At 60.5% G+C, this 17,374-nt stretch overlaps 2 protein-coding genes across 2 annotated transcripts; both read left to right on the forward strand.

Moving 5' to 3' along the window:
• Positions 1–3,553: 3,553 nt before the first annotated feature.
• On the forward strand, positions 3,554–6,712 carry EMD (emerin). Its single transcript, XM_040974620.1, has 6 exons — positions 3,554–3,759; positions 3,902–4,009; positions 4,174–4,251; positions 4,424–4,557; positions 5,887–5,933; positions 6,014–6,712. Exons 1-6 carry the CDS (start codon positions 3,678–3,680, stop codon positions 6,333–6,335), a joined length of 771 nt encoding a protein of 256 aa, XP_040830554.1. The 5' UTR covers positions 3,554–3,677; the 3' UTR covers positions 6,336–6,712.
• Positions 6,713–8,058: 1,346 nt separating this feature from the next.
• On the forward strand, positions 8,059–14,085 carry LOC121152552 (filamin-A-like). The gene is made up of 15 exons (XM_040974681.1): positions 8,059–8,062; positions 8,729–8,794; positions 9,021–9,194; positions 9,314–9,475; positions 9,566–9,769; positions 9,875–10,027; positions 10,120–10,242; positions 10,337–10,603; positions 10,754–10,891; positions 11,085–11,200; positions 11,735–11,867; positions 12,642–12,818; positions 12,969–13,187; positions 13,270–13,476; positions 13,603–14,085. Exons 1-15 carry the CDS (start codon positions 8,059–8,061, stop codon positions 13,788–13,790), a joined length of 2,331 nt encoding a protein of 776 aa, XP_040830615.1. The 3' UTR covers positions 13,791–14,085.
• Positions 14,086–17,374: the final 3,289 nt, after the last annotated feature.

Here is a 17,374-nt window from a genome sequence, read left to right on the forward strand (position 1 = left end):
GCAGGGACACACACACAGGAGCAGGGACACACACAGGAGCAGGTACACACACACACAGGAGCAGGTACACACACACAGGAGCAGGTACACACACAGGAGCAGGTACACACAGGAGCAGGGACACACACAGGAGCAGGGACACACACAGGAGCAGGGACACACACACACAGGAGCAGGGACACACACAGGAGTAGGTACACACACAGGAACAGGGACACACACATACAGGAGCAGGTACACACAGGTGCAGGTACACACACACACAGGAGCAGGGACACACACAGGAGCAGGGACACACACACAGGAGCAGGTACACACACAGGAGCAGGGAAATACACACAGGAGCAGGTACACACACAGAAGCAGGGACACACACAGGAGCAGGTACACACAGGAGCAGGGACACACACAGGAGCAGGGACACACACAGGAGCAGGGACACACACACAGGAGCAGGGACACACACAGGAGCAGGGACACACACACAGGAGCAGGTATACACACACAGGAGTAGGTACACACAGGAGCAGGTACACACACACAGGAGCAGGGACACACACAGGAGCAGGGACACACACAGGAGCAGGTACACACACACAGGAGCAGGGACACACACAGGAGCAGGGACACACACACAGGAGCAGGTACACACACACAGGAGCAGGGACACACACAGGAGCAGGTACACACACACAGGAGCAGGGACACACACACAGGAGCAGGGACACACACAGGAGCAGGGACACACACAGGAGCAGGGACACACACAGGAGCAGGGACACACACACAGGAGCAGGGACACACACAGGAGCAGGTACACACACACACAGGAGCAGGTACACACACACAGGAGCAGGTACACACACAGGAGCAGGTACACACAGGAGCAGGGACACACACAGGAGCAGGGACACACACAGGAGCAGGGACACACACACACAGGAGCAGGGACACACACAGGAGTAGGTACACACACAGGAACAGGGACACACACATACAGGAGCAGGTACACACAGGTGCAGGTACACACACACACAGGAGCAGGGACACACACAGGAGCAGGGACACACACACAGGAGCAGGGACACACACAGGAGCAGGTACACACACAGGAGCAGGGACACACACACAGGAGCAGGGACACACACAGGAACAGGGACACACACACAGGAGCAGGGACACACACAGGAGCAGGGACACACACAGGAGCAGGGACACACACACAGGAGCAGGGACACACACAGGAGCAGGGACACACACACAGGAGCAGGGACACACACAGGAGCAGGGACACACACACAGGAGCAGGGACACACACAGGAGCAGGTACACACACAGGAGCAGGGACACACACACACAGGAGCAGGTACACACACACAGGAGCAGGTACACACACAGGAGCAGGGACACACACACACAGGAGCAGGGACACACACAGAAGCAGGGACACACACACAGGAGCAGGTACACACACAGGAGTAGGTACACACACACAGGAGCAGGGACACACACAGGAGCAGGTACACACACACAGGATCAAGTACACACAGGAGCAGGTACACACACAGGAGCAGGTACACACACAGGAGCAGGGACACACACACAGGAGTAGGTACACACACAGGAGCAGGGACACACACACAGGAGCAAGTACACACAGGATCAGGGACACACACACACAGGAGCAGGGACACACACATAATTTTCCATAACTAAGTTGCTGTGCGCCGCAGAGGCACACGCGTGCCGCGATGGGCTGCACTTCGCGTTTAGGTAACTGTGTGGGTTGTCGGGGGAGGGGAGCAGTGGACCTTCACAGCTCAGCTTCCTGCCGCACTTCAGAGTGGGATAACACGGAAGCCCGGGAGTGCTGAAGCAGGATCCCAGAGAGGGGGTGTACTTCAGGAGAAAGCAAACCTAGAATTCCTTGACCTCAAAAGGAAAGAGCTGGGATCCCAATGGGGAGGGGTGGTGACAGGCTTGGGCGGGCGGGGAGGGGGCGGACTGAGCGCTCTGTACACAGGCCTCTGGGAGAGGGGCCAGCCCTGTACAAGAAGGCTTGGAAAGGTGCTGGAGCATCTGACTTGGTGAAAAAAAAAAAAAGGCCAGTAGGCAGCTGGGTAGAAATAGGCCCAAGTGTCCTGCCTGCTCGCCGCAGAAAACAAGGAGCAAGTCTTCCCGTCTCGCATGGCATCTTCTGGGTCACGGACAACCGCTCCCTATTGCTAGGGACACAGCAGGCTGCGTTCATCTGGAATCCACCACGCTGCTGCACGAAAACTTACTCCTTACAAGCTTTGTCAATATGAGGCATCCCGTGACTCTGCCATTCCCCTCCACTCTGCAAGCTTCCTGAGAGAACTGGCCTCTGAGCATCACCACCTGGGCCCATCAGCCAGGACCTGATTGGAGCTCTTCTGTTGGCTCCCGGCACCAGCTAAGTTGGACTGCCCAACACTCCTAGTTAGCCCCACACTCCAACAGCTGTCTCTGTTCACAGTACGACTGTCACTCCCTTAACACTGCACCAGGCAGCCCTCTTCCGCTTGAGACCACTTAAGACACTTGCCAGGATCCCGAATAAGACCTGGCAGCCTTTCATGGTTACCACGCTTCTCTGCCCCGTGCCTGGCCACCTCCTGCTCATGCTGGGTGCAGGGACATAATGACACGAGCAGCGCCTTCTCTCCTTTCCTCCCCTCCCCCAACCCCGCCCCCGCCGCCCTGGGTGTACAGGAAGGTGGGCTAGGCAGGCACACACCGTCCCAGCACCACACCCAGGCTCTGCCTGTGCCCCTTGGCACGCCAGGACACCTTTGAAGGCTGCTGGCTCCTGGAGCGCCTGTGGCCTCCTGGCCCAGTGGCCCATTTCCTCCCGAGTGGAGCGCGGCAGGAGGAAGGGAAGCAGGGAGGGGATGGGAACTGATGGGTGCAGGTGCGAACTGAGGAGGCCGGCCGGGGTACGGGGTGCACCAGGTGCAGCCGCTTCTCTGGCGTGGTGCACGCAAAATCGTTCCTTTGCAGCCGTGGCTGGCCCGAGAGCGGTGCTCTTTCCAGACTGGCTCTGAAGGAGTGGGCTCCTTCTCGCTGCTGCTGCCGGGCAACTCTTGGGCCTGGATCCCGAAGGCGGACAAGGGCGGAGGGCGCAGGGAAGGGGCGAGATCCCACGGACTCAGAAACCCGCCCCGCCCGCTCTACCGCTCGCATATGAGGCGGGTTCCTGCCGGTTTGGCTCACTCAGGCTTTCCCCCCCGGCGAGGAGTCAAGTTCAGCAGCGCCAGCGCGTGACGTCTGGGTGCTCCCACCCCGCCCATTTTCCCCGAGCGCGCAGCCCCGCCCACTCTCCCCATGAAACTAGTTCGAGCCGCTTTGGCTCCCACACTGGCCCCGCCCTTGTTTCGCCACAGACCAACCTTGCACGATTGGGAAACAGCAGCTCGGCAGCCCCGCCCTGCCCGCGCCCAGGGCCAGACCGGTCTGCGCCGGCTTCGCTCCTGGCTTGGCTCCGCCCCGCGCAGCGCGCGCGCCGCCCGGGAGCCCGCCGCCGTGACGCGGCGTGACGCGCACGTGACGCGAGCGCGGCCGCTCCCGAGCTTCAGCCGCCGTGCGGTCGCTTGGCCTGTGTCGCCAGGCCCGGGCCGCCCCCAGCCCTTCGCCACCTGCCGGCCGGGCCCGCAATGGACGACTACGCGGTTCTGTCGGACACCGAGCTGGCCGCCGTGCTGCGCCAGTACAACATCCCGCACGGGCCAGTCGTGGGTAAGCCGCAGCGGGCGGGTCGCTTCCTGGGACTCGCTGGCCCGTGCCCCCGGCCTGCGGTTCCCACCCAGCTGCCCTCCCTGCGCTCTGCTTTGGGTCGCGGCCCGCGCTCCTGACGGGCCCGCGCTCGCTGTCTGCTCAGGCTCTACTCGCAAGCTTTACGAAAAGAAAATTTTCGAGTACGAAACGCAGAGGCGGAGGCTCTCCCCACCCAACTCGTCTGCTTCCTCGTTCTCCTATCGGTTCTCGGGTGAGCTGCCCCCAGGACCCTGCTGGCTACCTGCGGTGCCAGGGAGGATGGCATTTTGAGGGCGTGGTGGCGGGGGCCGAGCGGAGGTGTGCTAGTTGAGAGGCGCGCTGGAAAGAAAGGAGGGAAGCCTGGGGAAATGGTCTCTCCCCAACCCCTCATTTCAGATTTAGATTCGGCCTCCGTGGACTCGGATAAGTATGATCTACCCAAAAAGGAGGACGCCTTACTGTACCAGAGCAAGGGTAAGGACGCAGTCGGGTGGGCACTCCAACACCTCCACCCAGATCCGAGCCCTCAGCTCCTCTCCACCAGCAAGCAGCAGAAAGGGTGCGGGGGACGGTGCTTAGTTTGGGGCCCCCAGAGCTGGCAGGGAGCTTGGACCTGCCCTCTGCGACCAGTGCCCCCTCTCTGAAGGTTACAATGATGACTACTACGAGGAGAGTTACTTGAGCAGCAGCACTTACCGGGACCCCGAGGCTGCGGGCACCTCCAAAGGCTTCCGGCCAGCCAGCTCACAGCTTTCAGATGCTGCCTCCTCCCATCACCAGGTGAGCTGCTGGAGGCAGGCTTCTCACATCCAGCTTAAACAGCTCGGAGCTGGCTGCAGAAGCGCTCCAGGCTTTGGGGTACACATGGTAGCTCCTTAACTCTCCAGACAAAGTTAGACTCAGCAGATGCCTTTGTGGTCATGGCCTCCTCTGGAGGCTGCCAAGCCTATTGGACTAGAGCACACAGCATGTGCCTTACACATGCGCGTTGAGATCACAAGGTAAAACTCTGACAATCCCGACACAAAAAGGAACAGGCTGCGGTCACTGTTGTGGCACAGTGCATTAAGCCACCACCTGCCAAGCCAGCATCCCATCTGGGCACTAACTTGAGTCCCTGCTAATGCACCTGGGAAAGCAACAGAGGACGGCCCAGATACTGGGCCCCTGCACCTGCACAGGAGTCCTAGATGGAGTTCCTGAGCCCTGGTGGTTATGACCATTAGACAGGGAAGCAGAGATGGAAGATCTTGGTCTCTCCCTCCATCTTTCTGTAACTCTTATCAAATAAATAAGTAAAATCTTAAAAACTAAAAAGGCTGGGAATCCAATACTACTGTAACTGCTCTAGAGCTGGAGGCTTTTTTTTTTTTTTAAAGATTTTTTGTTTTTGTTTCTGTTTTGCTTTTAAGATTTTTTAGGGTTTATGGGAAAGGCATACTTACAGAGAGAAGGAGAGACGAAGCGAAACATCTTCCATCCACTGGCTCACTCTCCGAGCGGCCACAATGGCCAGAGTTGAGCTGATCTGAAGCCAGGAGGCAGGAGCTTCTTCCAGGTCCCCCACATGGATGCAGGGTCCCAAGGCTTTGGGCCGTCCTCCACTGCTTTCCCAGGCCACAGGCAGGGAGCTGGATGGGAAGTGGAGCAGCTGGGATACAGACTGGTGCTTGCAATAGGAAGATTTACCCTTTGAGCCATTGTGCCATGCCCAGGACTTTAATTTTGCTTAAGCTGTTTATTTTCATCTACTTGAAAGGCAGAACAGTAGAGTGAAATCTTGCAGCCCTGGTTCACTCCATAAATGCCCGGACTAGTCAGGCAGGGTCAAGTCAAAGTGGGAGTCCAGAATTGTGTCTGGGCTCCCTCGGGACTAGTGGAGGCCATTATTTGTGTGTTTCCAAAGTGTGCAAATTGGAAGCAGCCGTGCTATATAGCATGCAGGCATCCTGAGCAGTGGCCAAGCCTGCCATGGCACAATGGCCAACCCGTCTCTGACCTTTAATTACTGGTTACAGTGAGCTGGCCAGGGACTTTTAGACTAACGGATACATGCCTAGCTGCGCTGGTCCTTCCAGCTGCTCCCTTCACCATGCCTCTGTCCTGCAGGTGCGCACTGATAGTCTTTTCTCTTCCGAAGAGGAGGGCAGGGAGAGGTGAGTACTGCCGAGGCCCTGGGACCAGTGACTGTGGGCCCAGGCTCTCCTAGCCCATTGCTTCCCTTCCTTTGCGTCAGGGAACGCCCCACGTACGGCCGTGCCAGTGCCCACCAGAGCAGCGCACGCTACCGCCCTGTTCCCAGCGCCACCAGGAGCTCCGTGGGCCTGCCCTATTATCCTGCATCCTCCTCTCCCGCGGCCTCTTCATCTCCTCCATCCTGGCTCACCCGCCGTGCCATCCGGCCTGAAAAGCAAGCCCCCGTGGCTGCTCTGGGTCAGGACCGGCAGGTCCCCCTCTGGGGCCAGCTGCTGCTTTTCCTGGTCTTTGCTGCCTTCCTGCTCTTTGTCTACTATTCCATGCAGGCAGAGGAAGGCAACCCCTTCTGGATGGATCCCTGAGGGTTTTGCTTTGAGACCCAGCTTTTCTCTGTCTGCCTTAGTGCAGTGTGTGTGCTGGGGGGGTTGGGAGGGAACTTTTCTGTGTGCTCTGCTTTGGGGACTGGGCCTAGCCCAGGGCAGCACTTGCTCCTCCTGCCTCATGCTACCAGGGAGGTAGCTGACTCGGACCCTTCCTGCTAGGGTCGGCCTGGGGTGTCTGCCTTGGGAGCCTCCTGGCCCTGCTTGCCTCTGACCCCTAGAGCCTGGGAGGGAAGACTTCACTCCTTGACTTGTCATGTTTTCATGCATGCCTCCTGTTCATTACCCCCTGGTTGGGGGCTAGCTAAGGGCCACCCTTTGTTTTCGTGGATGCAATAAAAAAGATCATTTATTTTTAATGTGTTGGCTCTTCTGCTGGGGAGGGTCTGGTTCTCACAACTTGGGGTCTCTGGATGTTAGGTTTTAAGAACTGTCACCGGCTTTGTTGGTTCTGCAGATTGGTTTCGGTCTCAAGATATCACATACTACCAGGGATTTCTGTGTTGTCTGGGGAGGGGTCTTATCCCCGACTTGCTACTAAGCATACTGCCAACTGTAAAAAGAACTACAGTACAATAAGAGGTGTGGGAATGCAGGTGAGAGCACAGACACAGTTCAAGTGCTCCCAGCAAGAAAGGCTGAAACGGATTTCGGCTTCCATGGGTGTGAAGATGTAAAATGAGGCATGTTGTCTGCGCCTGGGAGGTCGTTCCTCGGCTCATACCCCACTGTTCGTGCCCTGCTTAAATATCTGCTAGTCCTTATAATTTACTGGGGGCTATTCCTAAGTGGAGGCAACAGAGATCCAGGATAGAATGACTTATGACCCCGAGCCACCTGGCTTTCTCCTGCCAGAGTGGGTGGAGAAGCACAAAGGGCTAGCATCCCACTCCAGGAGGGCAGATGCAAGGTAGAAGCCCAGTAAAGCAGTAGGGCTCTGGCACTAGTCCCTCTTGGTGTGGTCCCACGCTGGTCTCATTTGGAACAGTGCCTGTGCAGTGTCCACACATGCACCATGGACTCCTGAGCCCTAGACAATCCTACCTGGCTAGAGGCACACCCCGAGTTTGTGACGGGCCAGGCCCTGCTCCACCTGCTGCTAACCAGTTACTGTATATCCTACCTCTCCCCCACATTGTTGGTGATCCTAAAAATTAACATGGTTGTTCTCCACTTAAGATAGGCAAAAAGAATTAATCATTTCTGTTTTTCTTACTACTCCCAGAACCTAGCCTCTGGTTTGACTTGCAAGCCCCTAGCTTCTGGCTTGTCCTTCAGAGCCCAGCCCCTTGCTTTGTGGACTCAGCAGAGCCGAGGCCTGTCTGGTACACAGTGGGTGGTGGGCGTGGGTAGGTGGAGAAACAGACACCTAATGATTGCATCAGTGCGCCTGCATGTGCGCTGGCAGAATGAGCAGGATTGAGAAGGACAGAGTGGCACAATGTGTTTGAGCAGCTATTGAGAAATCATGTGAGAGGGCTGGTTCTCCCAGAATGCTTAGCCACATGGGCGTGCCGCTAGCCTAGAACACTGCAGCCGGGCAGAGGAAGATGGAGCCTAGCAGGAAAGCACGTGGGCTTGGGGTGGCGGGGTGCTTTCCCACATCTCCCAGGGGCAGAAAGGAGAAGGCAAAGGACCGCATGAGACGAACGAGAGCTGGGCTTTGGGCATCTGAAGAAAAGCAAACATCACTGCCTAATTCAGAATGGGTACTGGATCCCTTGAAGGCGTGGAGGACAAGAGGGGCTGCTAAGTGTGCTTGGCAGTCACAGCAGTGTATGGCGTGAGGGGAGGAAGTAGAGAGCTGGCCTCCTGTCTTCATCCATGAACGCTGCAAGGGCTCCTGGTGCAGCCGTACCCGAGCACAGAACAAGCACCCTTGACTGACCAAAGGAGTAGCTTGCCTCCACCTCCACGGAGCAGCCCGTACCATCCTCACCCTCTCGGGGCCTGCCACAGGGCCACTGGGGCCGCTGTCCAGGACTCTGGGAGCTTGATGGCACTTCTGCTGTCCAGCCTGCCCGAGAACTCTACAGTTCTCAACCCTGCATAAGACCCAATTCCGAGGGCTCTAGTTCCTCACCAGACCACCTGAATGCTCCAAAAGGCAGCTAAGCCGAAAGACTTGTCACTGGATATTCTCCATGACACAAGGGCTACAGTGACCCTGACAAAAGCTCCCAAGGATTTGTAATCTTCTAGTGTAGCTGCTTAAGCACAGACTCTTAGCTCCAGGTCCCTGTCCACAGAGATCAAGACTGTGCCCAGTCCACGCCCGCTGGGCTCCCGAGGCTTAGAGGCTAGAGCAGCATCAGCAATGAGCTCACTTACTATCCAGTTCCCAGTACTTTCCACCTGCAATTGAAACGCTGCAGCCTCTAGTGGCTCAGTGAGTCATAGGCCCGCCACGTTCACTGTCAACACCAAAGACGCGGGAGAAGGTGAGCAGCAGCCGTGGTCTCCGTGGTCTCCATGCCCTGGGGGTCTGGGATGTCCTTCCCGGCTGAGGGCTGAATGTGCCAGGGGTTCCGGGTAGGGCACCCTGTCCCTCAGCCCTTCCCCTGCCTCCCTCCCACCCGGCCCCGTGGGGCACCTCCTCAGGGCAGGCCTAGAGATATGCCCTCAACCCAAGGCACGAGGCCTAGCCTCTCTGGCGACTCTCCCCAGGGGGCCTGTCACTGGCCATCGAGGGTCCTTCCAAAGCGGAAATCAGCTGTACTGACAACCAGGACGGGACGTGCAGTGTCTCCTACCTGCCGGTACTGCCTGGCGACTATAGCATCCTGGTCAAGTACAACGACCAACACATCCCAGGCAGCCCCTTCACTGCCAGGGTCACAGGTGCGTGGCCCCGGGGGCAGTGGGCCGTGGGCAGCAGCAGGCAGCCTGCTGGGTGTCTGGTCCTCCTGCGGCCAGGCTAGACGCATAGTGACAGATGACCCTACCCCTGCCCCTGCCAGGTGACGACTCCATGCGGATGTCCCACCTGAAGGTGGGCTCTGCAGCTGACATTCCCATCAACATCTCGGAGACGGACCTCAGCCTGCTGACGGCCACCGTGGTGCCCCCATCCGGCCGGGAGGAGCCATGTCTGCTGAAGCGGCTGCGCAACGGTCACGTGGGTATGAGGCCTAGGGGGCCTGGAAGGGAAGGCAGCTGCGGGAGGGAGACCCGCGCCCTCTCCCGCTGACAGTCCTGCCCCGCGTGCCCAGGGATCTCGTTCGTGCCTAAGGAGACGGGGGAGCACTTGGTGCATGTGAAGAAGAATGGTCAGCACGTGGCCAGCAGCCCCATCCCAGTGGTGATCAGCCAGTCGGAGATTGGGGATGCCAGCCGTGTGCGCGTGTCTGGCCAGGGCCTTCACGAGGGCCATACCTTTGAACCTGCGGAGTTTATCATTGACACTCGAGATGCAGGTAGGTAGCGGTGGCCTGCCTGCCTGCCTGCCTGCCTGCCTGCCTACCTGCCGCAGTGGGCAGCATGGTACTTGGCAGTCTGACTCAGGGCTGGCCATTTCCCAGGCTACGGTGGACTCAGCCTCTCCATCGAGGGACCCAGCAAGGTGGATATCAACACAGAGGACCTGGAAGACGGCACGTGTAGAGTCACCTACTGCCCCACAGAGCCCGGCAACTACATAATCAACATCAAGTTTGCTGACCAGCACGTGCCCGGTTAGTGTGGTGACCACGCACCTCCTGCCCCAGCCTCGCTACCACACCGTGTGTAACCTGTGCTGGGCATGGGCTTCACTTTCTTCCTGCAGGTAGCCCCTTCTCAGTCAAAGTGACAGGCGAGGGCCGGGTGAAAGAGAGCATCACACGCAGACGACGGGCTCCTTCGGTAGCCAACGTTGGCAGTCACTGCGACCTCAGCCTCAAGATCCCTGGTAGGGGCTGTGAGGAGCCAGAGAGTGGTTTTGAGAGGCGGTGGGGTGCAGGCCTCCTGCCTACCAGGCTATCACCGTCCGTCCCCCCCCACAGAAATCAGCATCCAGGACATGACAGCCCAGGTGACCAGCCCCTCGGGCAAGAGCCACGAGGCTGAGATTGTGGAAGGCGAGAACCACACATACTGTATCCGCTTTGTGCCTGCCGAGATGGGCACACACACAGTCAGTGTCAAGTACAAGGGCCAGCACGTGCCTGGGAGCCCCTTCCAGTTCACTGTGGGGCCCCTCGGGGAAGGAGGAGCCCACAAGGTCCGTGCTGGAGGCCCTGGCCTGGAGAGGGCTGAAGCTGGAGTGCCAGGTAGGCCAGCTTGCCTATGGGCGCTCTTGCTCTCCTGGGTGCTTGCGGGGAGGCTGCTCTGGGCGAGGAGCCAGCCATGCCATTTGGGACCTTGCTGGGAGGGCCGTAGTCCAGGACCAACCTCCTAGGAGAAACCACTGTTCTCCACAGCTGAATTCAGCATCTGGACCAGGGAGGCTGGTGCTGGGGGCCTGGCCATTGCTGTGGAGGGCCCAAGCAAGGCTGAGATCTCCTTCGAGGACCGCAAGGATGGCTCGTGCGGTGTGGCCTATGTGGTCCAGGAGCCAGGTACAGGGGGCCAAGCTGGGGCTGGAGCAGGAGTGGGAGTTGACTCCGTACACCCACCTCCACCCCTTGGCCTGCAGACACCACCCCCATCCCCTGCCTCGAGGTCCCAGAACCTGGGCTAAGCCTTGGGATGGCATAAGATGACTCACTGCTGCCGTGGCCCGGTGTAGCCTCGTGCTCTCTTCCCGCCCAGGTGACTACGAGGTGTCGGTGAAGTTCAACGAGGAGCACATACCTGACAGTCCTTTCGTGGTGCCTGTGGCTTCTCCGTCCGGCGATGCCCGCCGCCTTACTGTTTCTAGTCTTCAGGTGAGGCACTGAGAGAAACTGTCCACCTAGGGCTCCTGGGCCCGGCCAGACCAGAGGCACCACGAAGCGCAGGCCGTGGCCCTGTGTCGAGTAACTCACCCGGCCCAGCTCTGGGCACCGGGCCCCTGCTCTGGCCGGGCACAGCCCGTGCTTGGGGTTGGCAGGAAGCACCCTGCCCGCCGCGTGGAGTTTTTCTCGTGTCTCAGGTCTAAAGGCTTTGAACAGGAGCCTGTGCCCCTTGAGCACCAGGGCTGAGGTTTAAAGAGGGACAGCCTGCCAGGGCTGCAGGGCCACCCTCCCTTCCTGCTGCCTGGGACTGTGTGACTGTAGAGTTGTGGGGTGGGGGACGGGGAGAAGGGAGAGGGCGTATGCCTGTCACTTGCTGTCCCTAGCAAATCAGTGGCTCTCCCTCTTTAAACCAAGTTGGACGCCAGCTGGGTAAGTATGCGCTCGTGGGGCCTCCTGACTCGGGCCCTGCCCTCCTTCCTCCCTTGCTCCTGCCACCCCACCTAACCTCATCTGCTGTGCTTCCAGGAGTCAGGGCTAAAGGTCAACCAGCCAGCCTCTTTTGCAGTCAGCCTGAATGGGGCCAAGGGGGCGATTGATGCCAAGGTGCACAGCCCCTCGGGAGCCCTGGAGGAGTGCTATGTCACAGAGATTGACCAAGGTGAGGCCCTGTCCCTGCCCAGCCACCCGCCTGCCCAGGGCCCATCGGGCGCAGCAGGCTTCCCCAAAGCCTGTCCAGCCAGCTGGAAGCAGGCTGAGAACAAAAGGAAGGTACAGACTTTTCCATCAGCAGCCAAGATGGGGCCCCGATGTCTGCCTGGGCCCTCTCAACCAGGCAACCCCTCCTTGACTCGTAGCCCAAGCCCTCGGGCATCTGGCTTGCCAAGTGTGGCCACTAGGAAGAAGGCTTTGGCAGCGCAATGCAGTTTGTCTGCAGAGGGAGAACCCTCAAGTCTAGCCACGGGCTGCCCGGATCTTTGGCCAAGTGCTTGGCGCCTGCAGTAGACTCGCCCGCATCAGTGTCACCACCTAGTCCCGCCCCTTCCTGGCTGTGTGGCTCGAAGCAAGTTCGGCCTGTGCATGAGCCCTGGTTCACGGGCAGGGGTCCTGGCACTTACGGTACCTCTTCGAATGCAAACAGGCGAGGCGGGTGTTGTGCTCACAAAAGAGTTGGGTGCCGATGAGTCCAGATGGCGGGCTGCTTGGGCGCCTAAAGCTTCCGCCCTCAGCCTTCTGCGGGTGTGTGGGCATCCGACACGGCCCTAGAAGAAGAAGAGGGGTCCCAGGTTGGGGCTGGGGGAGAAGATCTTGCTTGGGTCGTTCTGGCCAGTGAGGGAAACCCCAGAAGGCCAAGACTGAGGCTGTCCTTTTGAGTGGCTACCTGCTGGTTACCCAGTGAGCCCCCTGGCCCGCAGCATGCCCTTGTACTCCTCAGATAAGTATGCTGTGCGCTTCATCCCACGCGAGAATGGCATCTACTTGATTGATGTCAAGTTCAACGGCACCCACATCCCTGGAAGCCCCTTCAAGATCCGAGTTGGGGAGCCTGGGCACGGAGGGGACCCAGGCATGGTGTCCGCCTACGGAGCAGGCCTGGAAGGCGGCATTACAGGTGGGTCGGCAGGTACAGCTTTGCGCGTGGCTGAGTCGGCCATGGCCAAGCTCTTGGCCACAACAGGAGGCGCGTCGCTTCCGCGCACCTGTACTGGGTGGCTGGGCGTCGGGGCTCCAGGAAACCCTGCCTGACCTCCCTTGTTCCCAGGGAGCCCAGCTGAATTTATCGTGAACACAACCAATGCGGGAGCCGGTGCCCTTTCGGTGACGATCGATGGCCCCTCCAAGGTGAAGATGGATTGCCAGGAGTGCCCCGAGGGCTACCGCGTCACTTACACTCCCATGGCACCTGGCAGCTACCTCATCTCCATCAAGTATGGTGGGCCCTACCACATCGGGGGCAGCCCCTTTAAGGCCAAAGTCACAGGTGAGCCTATGGCCAGGCTTCTGGTGCCCACTTGATGCCTGGTACTCCTCCCCGTCTCAGCCCAAGCCACTGTGCCCCACAGGCCCTCGGCTCGTCAGCAACCACAGCCTCCATGAGACGTCCTCGGTGTTTGTGGACTCCCTGAGCAAGGCTGCTGCTGCTGCCACCCAGCATGGCGTGTCAGGCCCGGGTCCTGCCGATGCCAGCAAAGTGGTGGCCAAGGGCCTGGGGCTGAGCAAGGCCTACGTGGGCCAGAAGAGCAGCTTCACGGTGGACTGCAGCAAAGCAGGTGGGCAGCTGCCGTCTGTACCGCCAAGGAAAGGGTGGAGCTGGGGGTCGGGAAGCTGGAGTGGCCTCAACAGCGGGGGCATAGGGCAGGGACGGGGCCTGTGACTGAGGCCCATTGCTCCTTCAGGCAACAGCATGCTGCTGGTGGGGGTTCACGGCCCCAGGACACCCTGCGAGGAGATCCTGGTGAAGCACGTGGGCAGCAGGCTCTACAGCGTCTCCTACCTGCTCAAGGACAAAGGGGAGTACACGCTGGTGGTCAAGTGGGGCGACGAGCATATCCCGGGTAGCCCTTACCGTGTCCTGGTGCCCTGAGCTCGGTGCACTACTGGCCAGCAGCTGCCCTGACGAGAAGTGCCCCCCACGCCTGCTCTCCTCTGCCCTCTGGCCTGACCTGGCCACCCCAACCCATCACTGCAGTCGCCCCTGCCCCGTGCTGCGCTCACCTGCCTCTCATGGCTGGCCTCTTGGCTTCACTTGTGCAGAGGGAGCCGGTCGGTGGCGCTGCTTGTCTTCTTTGGTTCTGGGAGGGGAAGAAGTAGGGGTCCTGTCCTTGACCACCCACTAGTTTTCTTCTCCAGCCAAGAGGAATAAAGTTTTGCTTCCATTCTCCTGTGGGTGGCTGTGGCTTTCTTGGGCCAGGGGCTGGGCAGAAGGGTCCAGGGCGAGCCCAGTAAGGCACAAGGGCACCAGCAGCCTGAATTGTGAGCCTGGCACAGGCTACTGAGTCTCTGCGTGGCCCTGCTGCTGGTGCCCAGGACCTCCTGCAGCAGCACACCCCACCTGCAAGTGCCTCCTCTCCACCACTGACTCGGACCCATGCAGAGAGGGCTTGGAGTGCTCCCAGGAAGAGGCCCAGGCAGAGGGTAGGTGGCAGGAGGCCCAGACTGGGGGAGTCAGGAAAGGGCGCAGTCAGGAAGGCTCCCTGCTGGGGGTGCAGACTTGGGGCCCTCTAAGCAGTCCTTCAGAGCACAGCAGGCCAAGCTGGGGTCCTTGGCCAGACCTGACCTGTGTGGTCAGTCCTGGAGCCCCTGCCACAAACGCTGGGTTGTAGGGCTCAGGGCCCCTCTGTGAACAAAGGCAAAGAGGGGATGGGCTCAAGCCCGTGCCCCGCCCCATGGCCCATTCTTGGGGAGCTTGGAGCTTGGGAGACCTGGGTGTCTCCTGGGTCTTGCTCTCCCTCCCCAGGCAGGCCTTGCCCTCCCTCACAGCTTCCTTCCCCAGGCACGTCTTGCCACAGCTCCATGCCCCCCTTGCCCAGATGGGTCTTGCCCTCCCTCCCTCTCCCTCTTCCCAGGCAGACCTTGATACCTCTTCCTCTTTCCATTCTGGTACTGGGGCTGAGCCCCGTGCTCAGCAGTCCACCTCTGCTGCAGCCATGGGCTCCGCATCGGTTGGTGTAGGCCAGCTCCTGCTCCAGACATCGAATGCCTGCTTCCTGCAGGCGAGAGCCAGGGACAAGGGCAGCCCTCGGGCCAGCTCCTCCATCAGCTGCCCTGCCCCCTCACCCACTGGCCATGCCCCTGCAGCCTTGGGGGTCAGGGACATAGTGCAGAGGACAGAGGACTGAGCAATGGACACGTGGGTCAATCCCTAGTCTCTGAGGGCTGCCTGCCTCACCTGAGAGTCCCTGTCTGGTGAGGAAAGAGCCGCACACACCATGGGGGCCCTCACATGCCTCGCACCCAGGGCTGAGCTGCTGCCTCAGCCTTGGGGTGGCCTGTCCCAGGAAGACCTCCTGGGGACGGGCAGGCAGGACACAGCGCTGGATCCAGCCTGCCACCGCACCACGTACCCAGCTACTGTTCTGCTGCTGCAGGGGACGGCACATTCCAGAAGCCTCCAGAGGCTTCCCAGCTGGAGACGGGGTGGGGGCAGCAGAGCCAGATCTGAAGGGCTACCGAGCTATTGCCTTTTCCTCTCCTGCTATCATGCACCTGGGGGTGCAGCACGCGCCCAGTGTCTCCTGTCCGCTCCTTCTGCCAGTGCCACCAAAGAGGACTTTTGTCCCACGCCTTCCCTGGCAGGACCCTCCCATGACCCCTCCTGGTGGAGGGGTCTCAGAGCTGAGCCTGGGGAAGTGGGTGCTCCCGTCTCCCTCTCCATAACATCCAGCCACCCCGAGACCCCAAGGGGCAATGAGGGCAGGAGATGCTGAAGTGGCCAGGGGACAGTGGGAGGAGCGGAGCTGAGGCAGCCCCGGGGAACTTTGGCAGAAGAAACGCCAAGCCACCAGGGCATGGGCTGGGAGGCTGGGCACTGCACTGGCCAGGTGCCTGCAGGACCGGCGGGTGGGACCCTGCAGAAAGAGCTGCACTAAAGGGGGATCCCCGCCCCACCCACCCCCCTGCGAGGGCTGTCAGCCCCACGGAGGGCAGCCCAGGAGGATCCACAAGGCTGGCGGAGGAGGCAGGGCAGGTTTGGGCTGTGTCGCCTCGGCCAGGCTCATGCTGGCCACGGAGCCCAGAGTGGCCAGGGTGGGGGCTCAGTCCCCCAGCCCTTGGAGCATCAACAGGTGCCAAACCCGAGGGCAGACCTGCACCCAGGACTTGCGAGGTTTGGCTGCATCTCACCCACTAAGGGCAGGGAGAGGACAGGGTGGTCAGACCTACTCCCTGCCCCCAGGTCCCCAAAGTGGGAGTGCCCTCCCCCACCCCACCCCACCTCCCTAAAAAAACCTGGCCTGAGTCCAGGGCAGAGCAAGCGGTAGTGCCCAGGCACGCTTTCGTCTTTCATGACACCTGCCGCTGGTCTGTGCATACCCCAACCTCCCGCTACCCGCAGCCCCTTCCTCCTGGCCTCTGGGTGCTCGATGACCCAGGGAGGAGAGGGGAGCATTAAGCTCCTAAGCCAGAGGTCCCATGCACCCCACAGGGAGGCAGCCCCAGAACTGCAACTGCCTTGGGAATGGGGACCACGGTCCCTCGGGCACCAGCGGGGAGCCTGGCACAGGCAGACCTGGGCTCCACCAGAATTCCCAGGACACAGGCTGCCACCCTCACTTACCCTCGGGGTAGAACACTGACCAGCCCCCCCCCCCCACTGACTGCACTGCTGGGGAGGGCCGGGAGTGTGCAGCAGGGGCCCGGCCTACCCCTGGGGGAAGCCTGATGGAGCCGGTGAGTATGGAGATGGTTGCTGCAGTCAGGGTGGGCAGGCGGGGCAGGCCGGCCTGTGCCACATGTGGAGCAAGTCACCTGGACACTGTTGAGGCAGGGCAAAGCAGGCCCTCCTTGCGTTTCCTCCCTCGCTGGACGCAGGCTGGGCACACTCAGCGAGAGAGGCAGAAAGGACTGGGAGCAGTGACCCCAGGGCACAGACCCTGCCCGGCCTGCACGGGCATGCGGGATCCCAGGGCTCTTGGGTCCAGACACACAGGTGCTGGGCTATGCCCTCATGGGGCTACAGGGAAGCCCCAGCGGCCTGTGCTCCTGCGGTCCTGTGGTCCGAGAGGTGTGGTGGGGCAGCCTGGAAGGGTGCCAATGGCCCAGCCTGGAAGGACCCTGGCACGGCCCAGCACCCGGAGCTGAGCGTCCCCACACCTGCACCCGCAGCAGCCGTATGCCACCTTGAAGATCTTCACTAGGAAACGATCTCCAGTCCCGGCCAGCAGTGGGGCCACCTACAGGAAGGAGATACAAATGTGCTCCTCCGGGCACAGTGGGGCACTCCTTCTGCCATCCACTGGGTCCTCTGTGGGCACGCCCACCCCAGATTGCCCCCTGCCACAGCCCAGGCCCAGCTACCTGCCGGCACACTGCTGAGAGCAGCTTGTCCACTGTGCAGAGACACAGCCCCCACCCCTGCCAGCCAGGCTGCCCCACGCTTCAGGGCAGTACCCGATGCTGCCTAGGCTGCCGTGGGGACAAGCCAGGGCTGGGCCCTGTTCTGAGGGCCAC

The sequence above is a fragment of the Ochotona curzoniae genome, unplaced genomic scaffold, assembly GCF_017591425.1.
Source record: "Ochotona curzoniae isolate NIBS_2020 unplaced genomic scaffold, NIBS_Ocur_1.0 contig_2469, whole genome shotgun sequence".
Lineage (NCBI taxonomy): Eukaryota > Metazoa > Chordata > Mammalia > Lagomorpha > Ochotonidae > Ochotona > Ochotona curzoniae.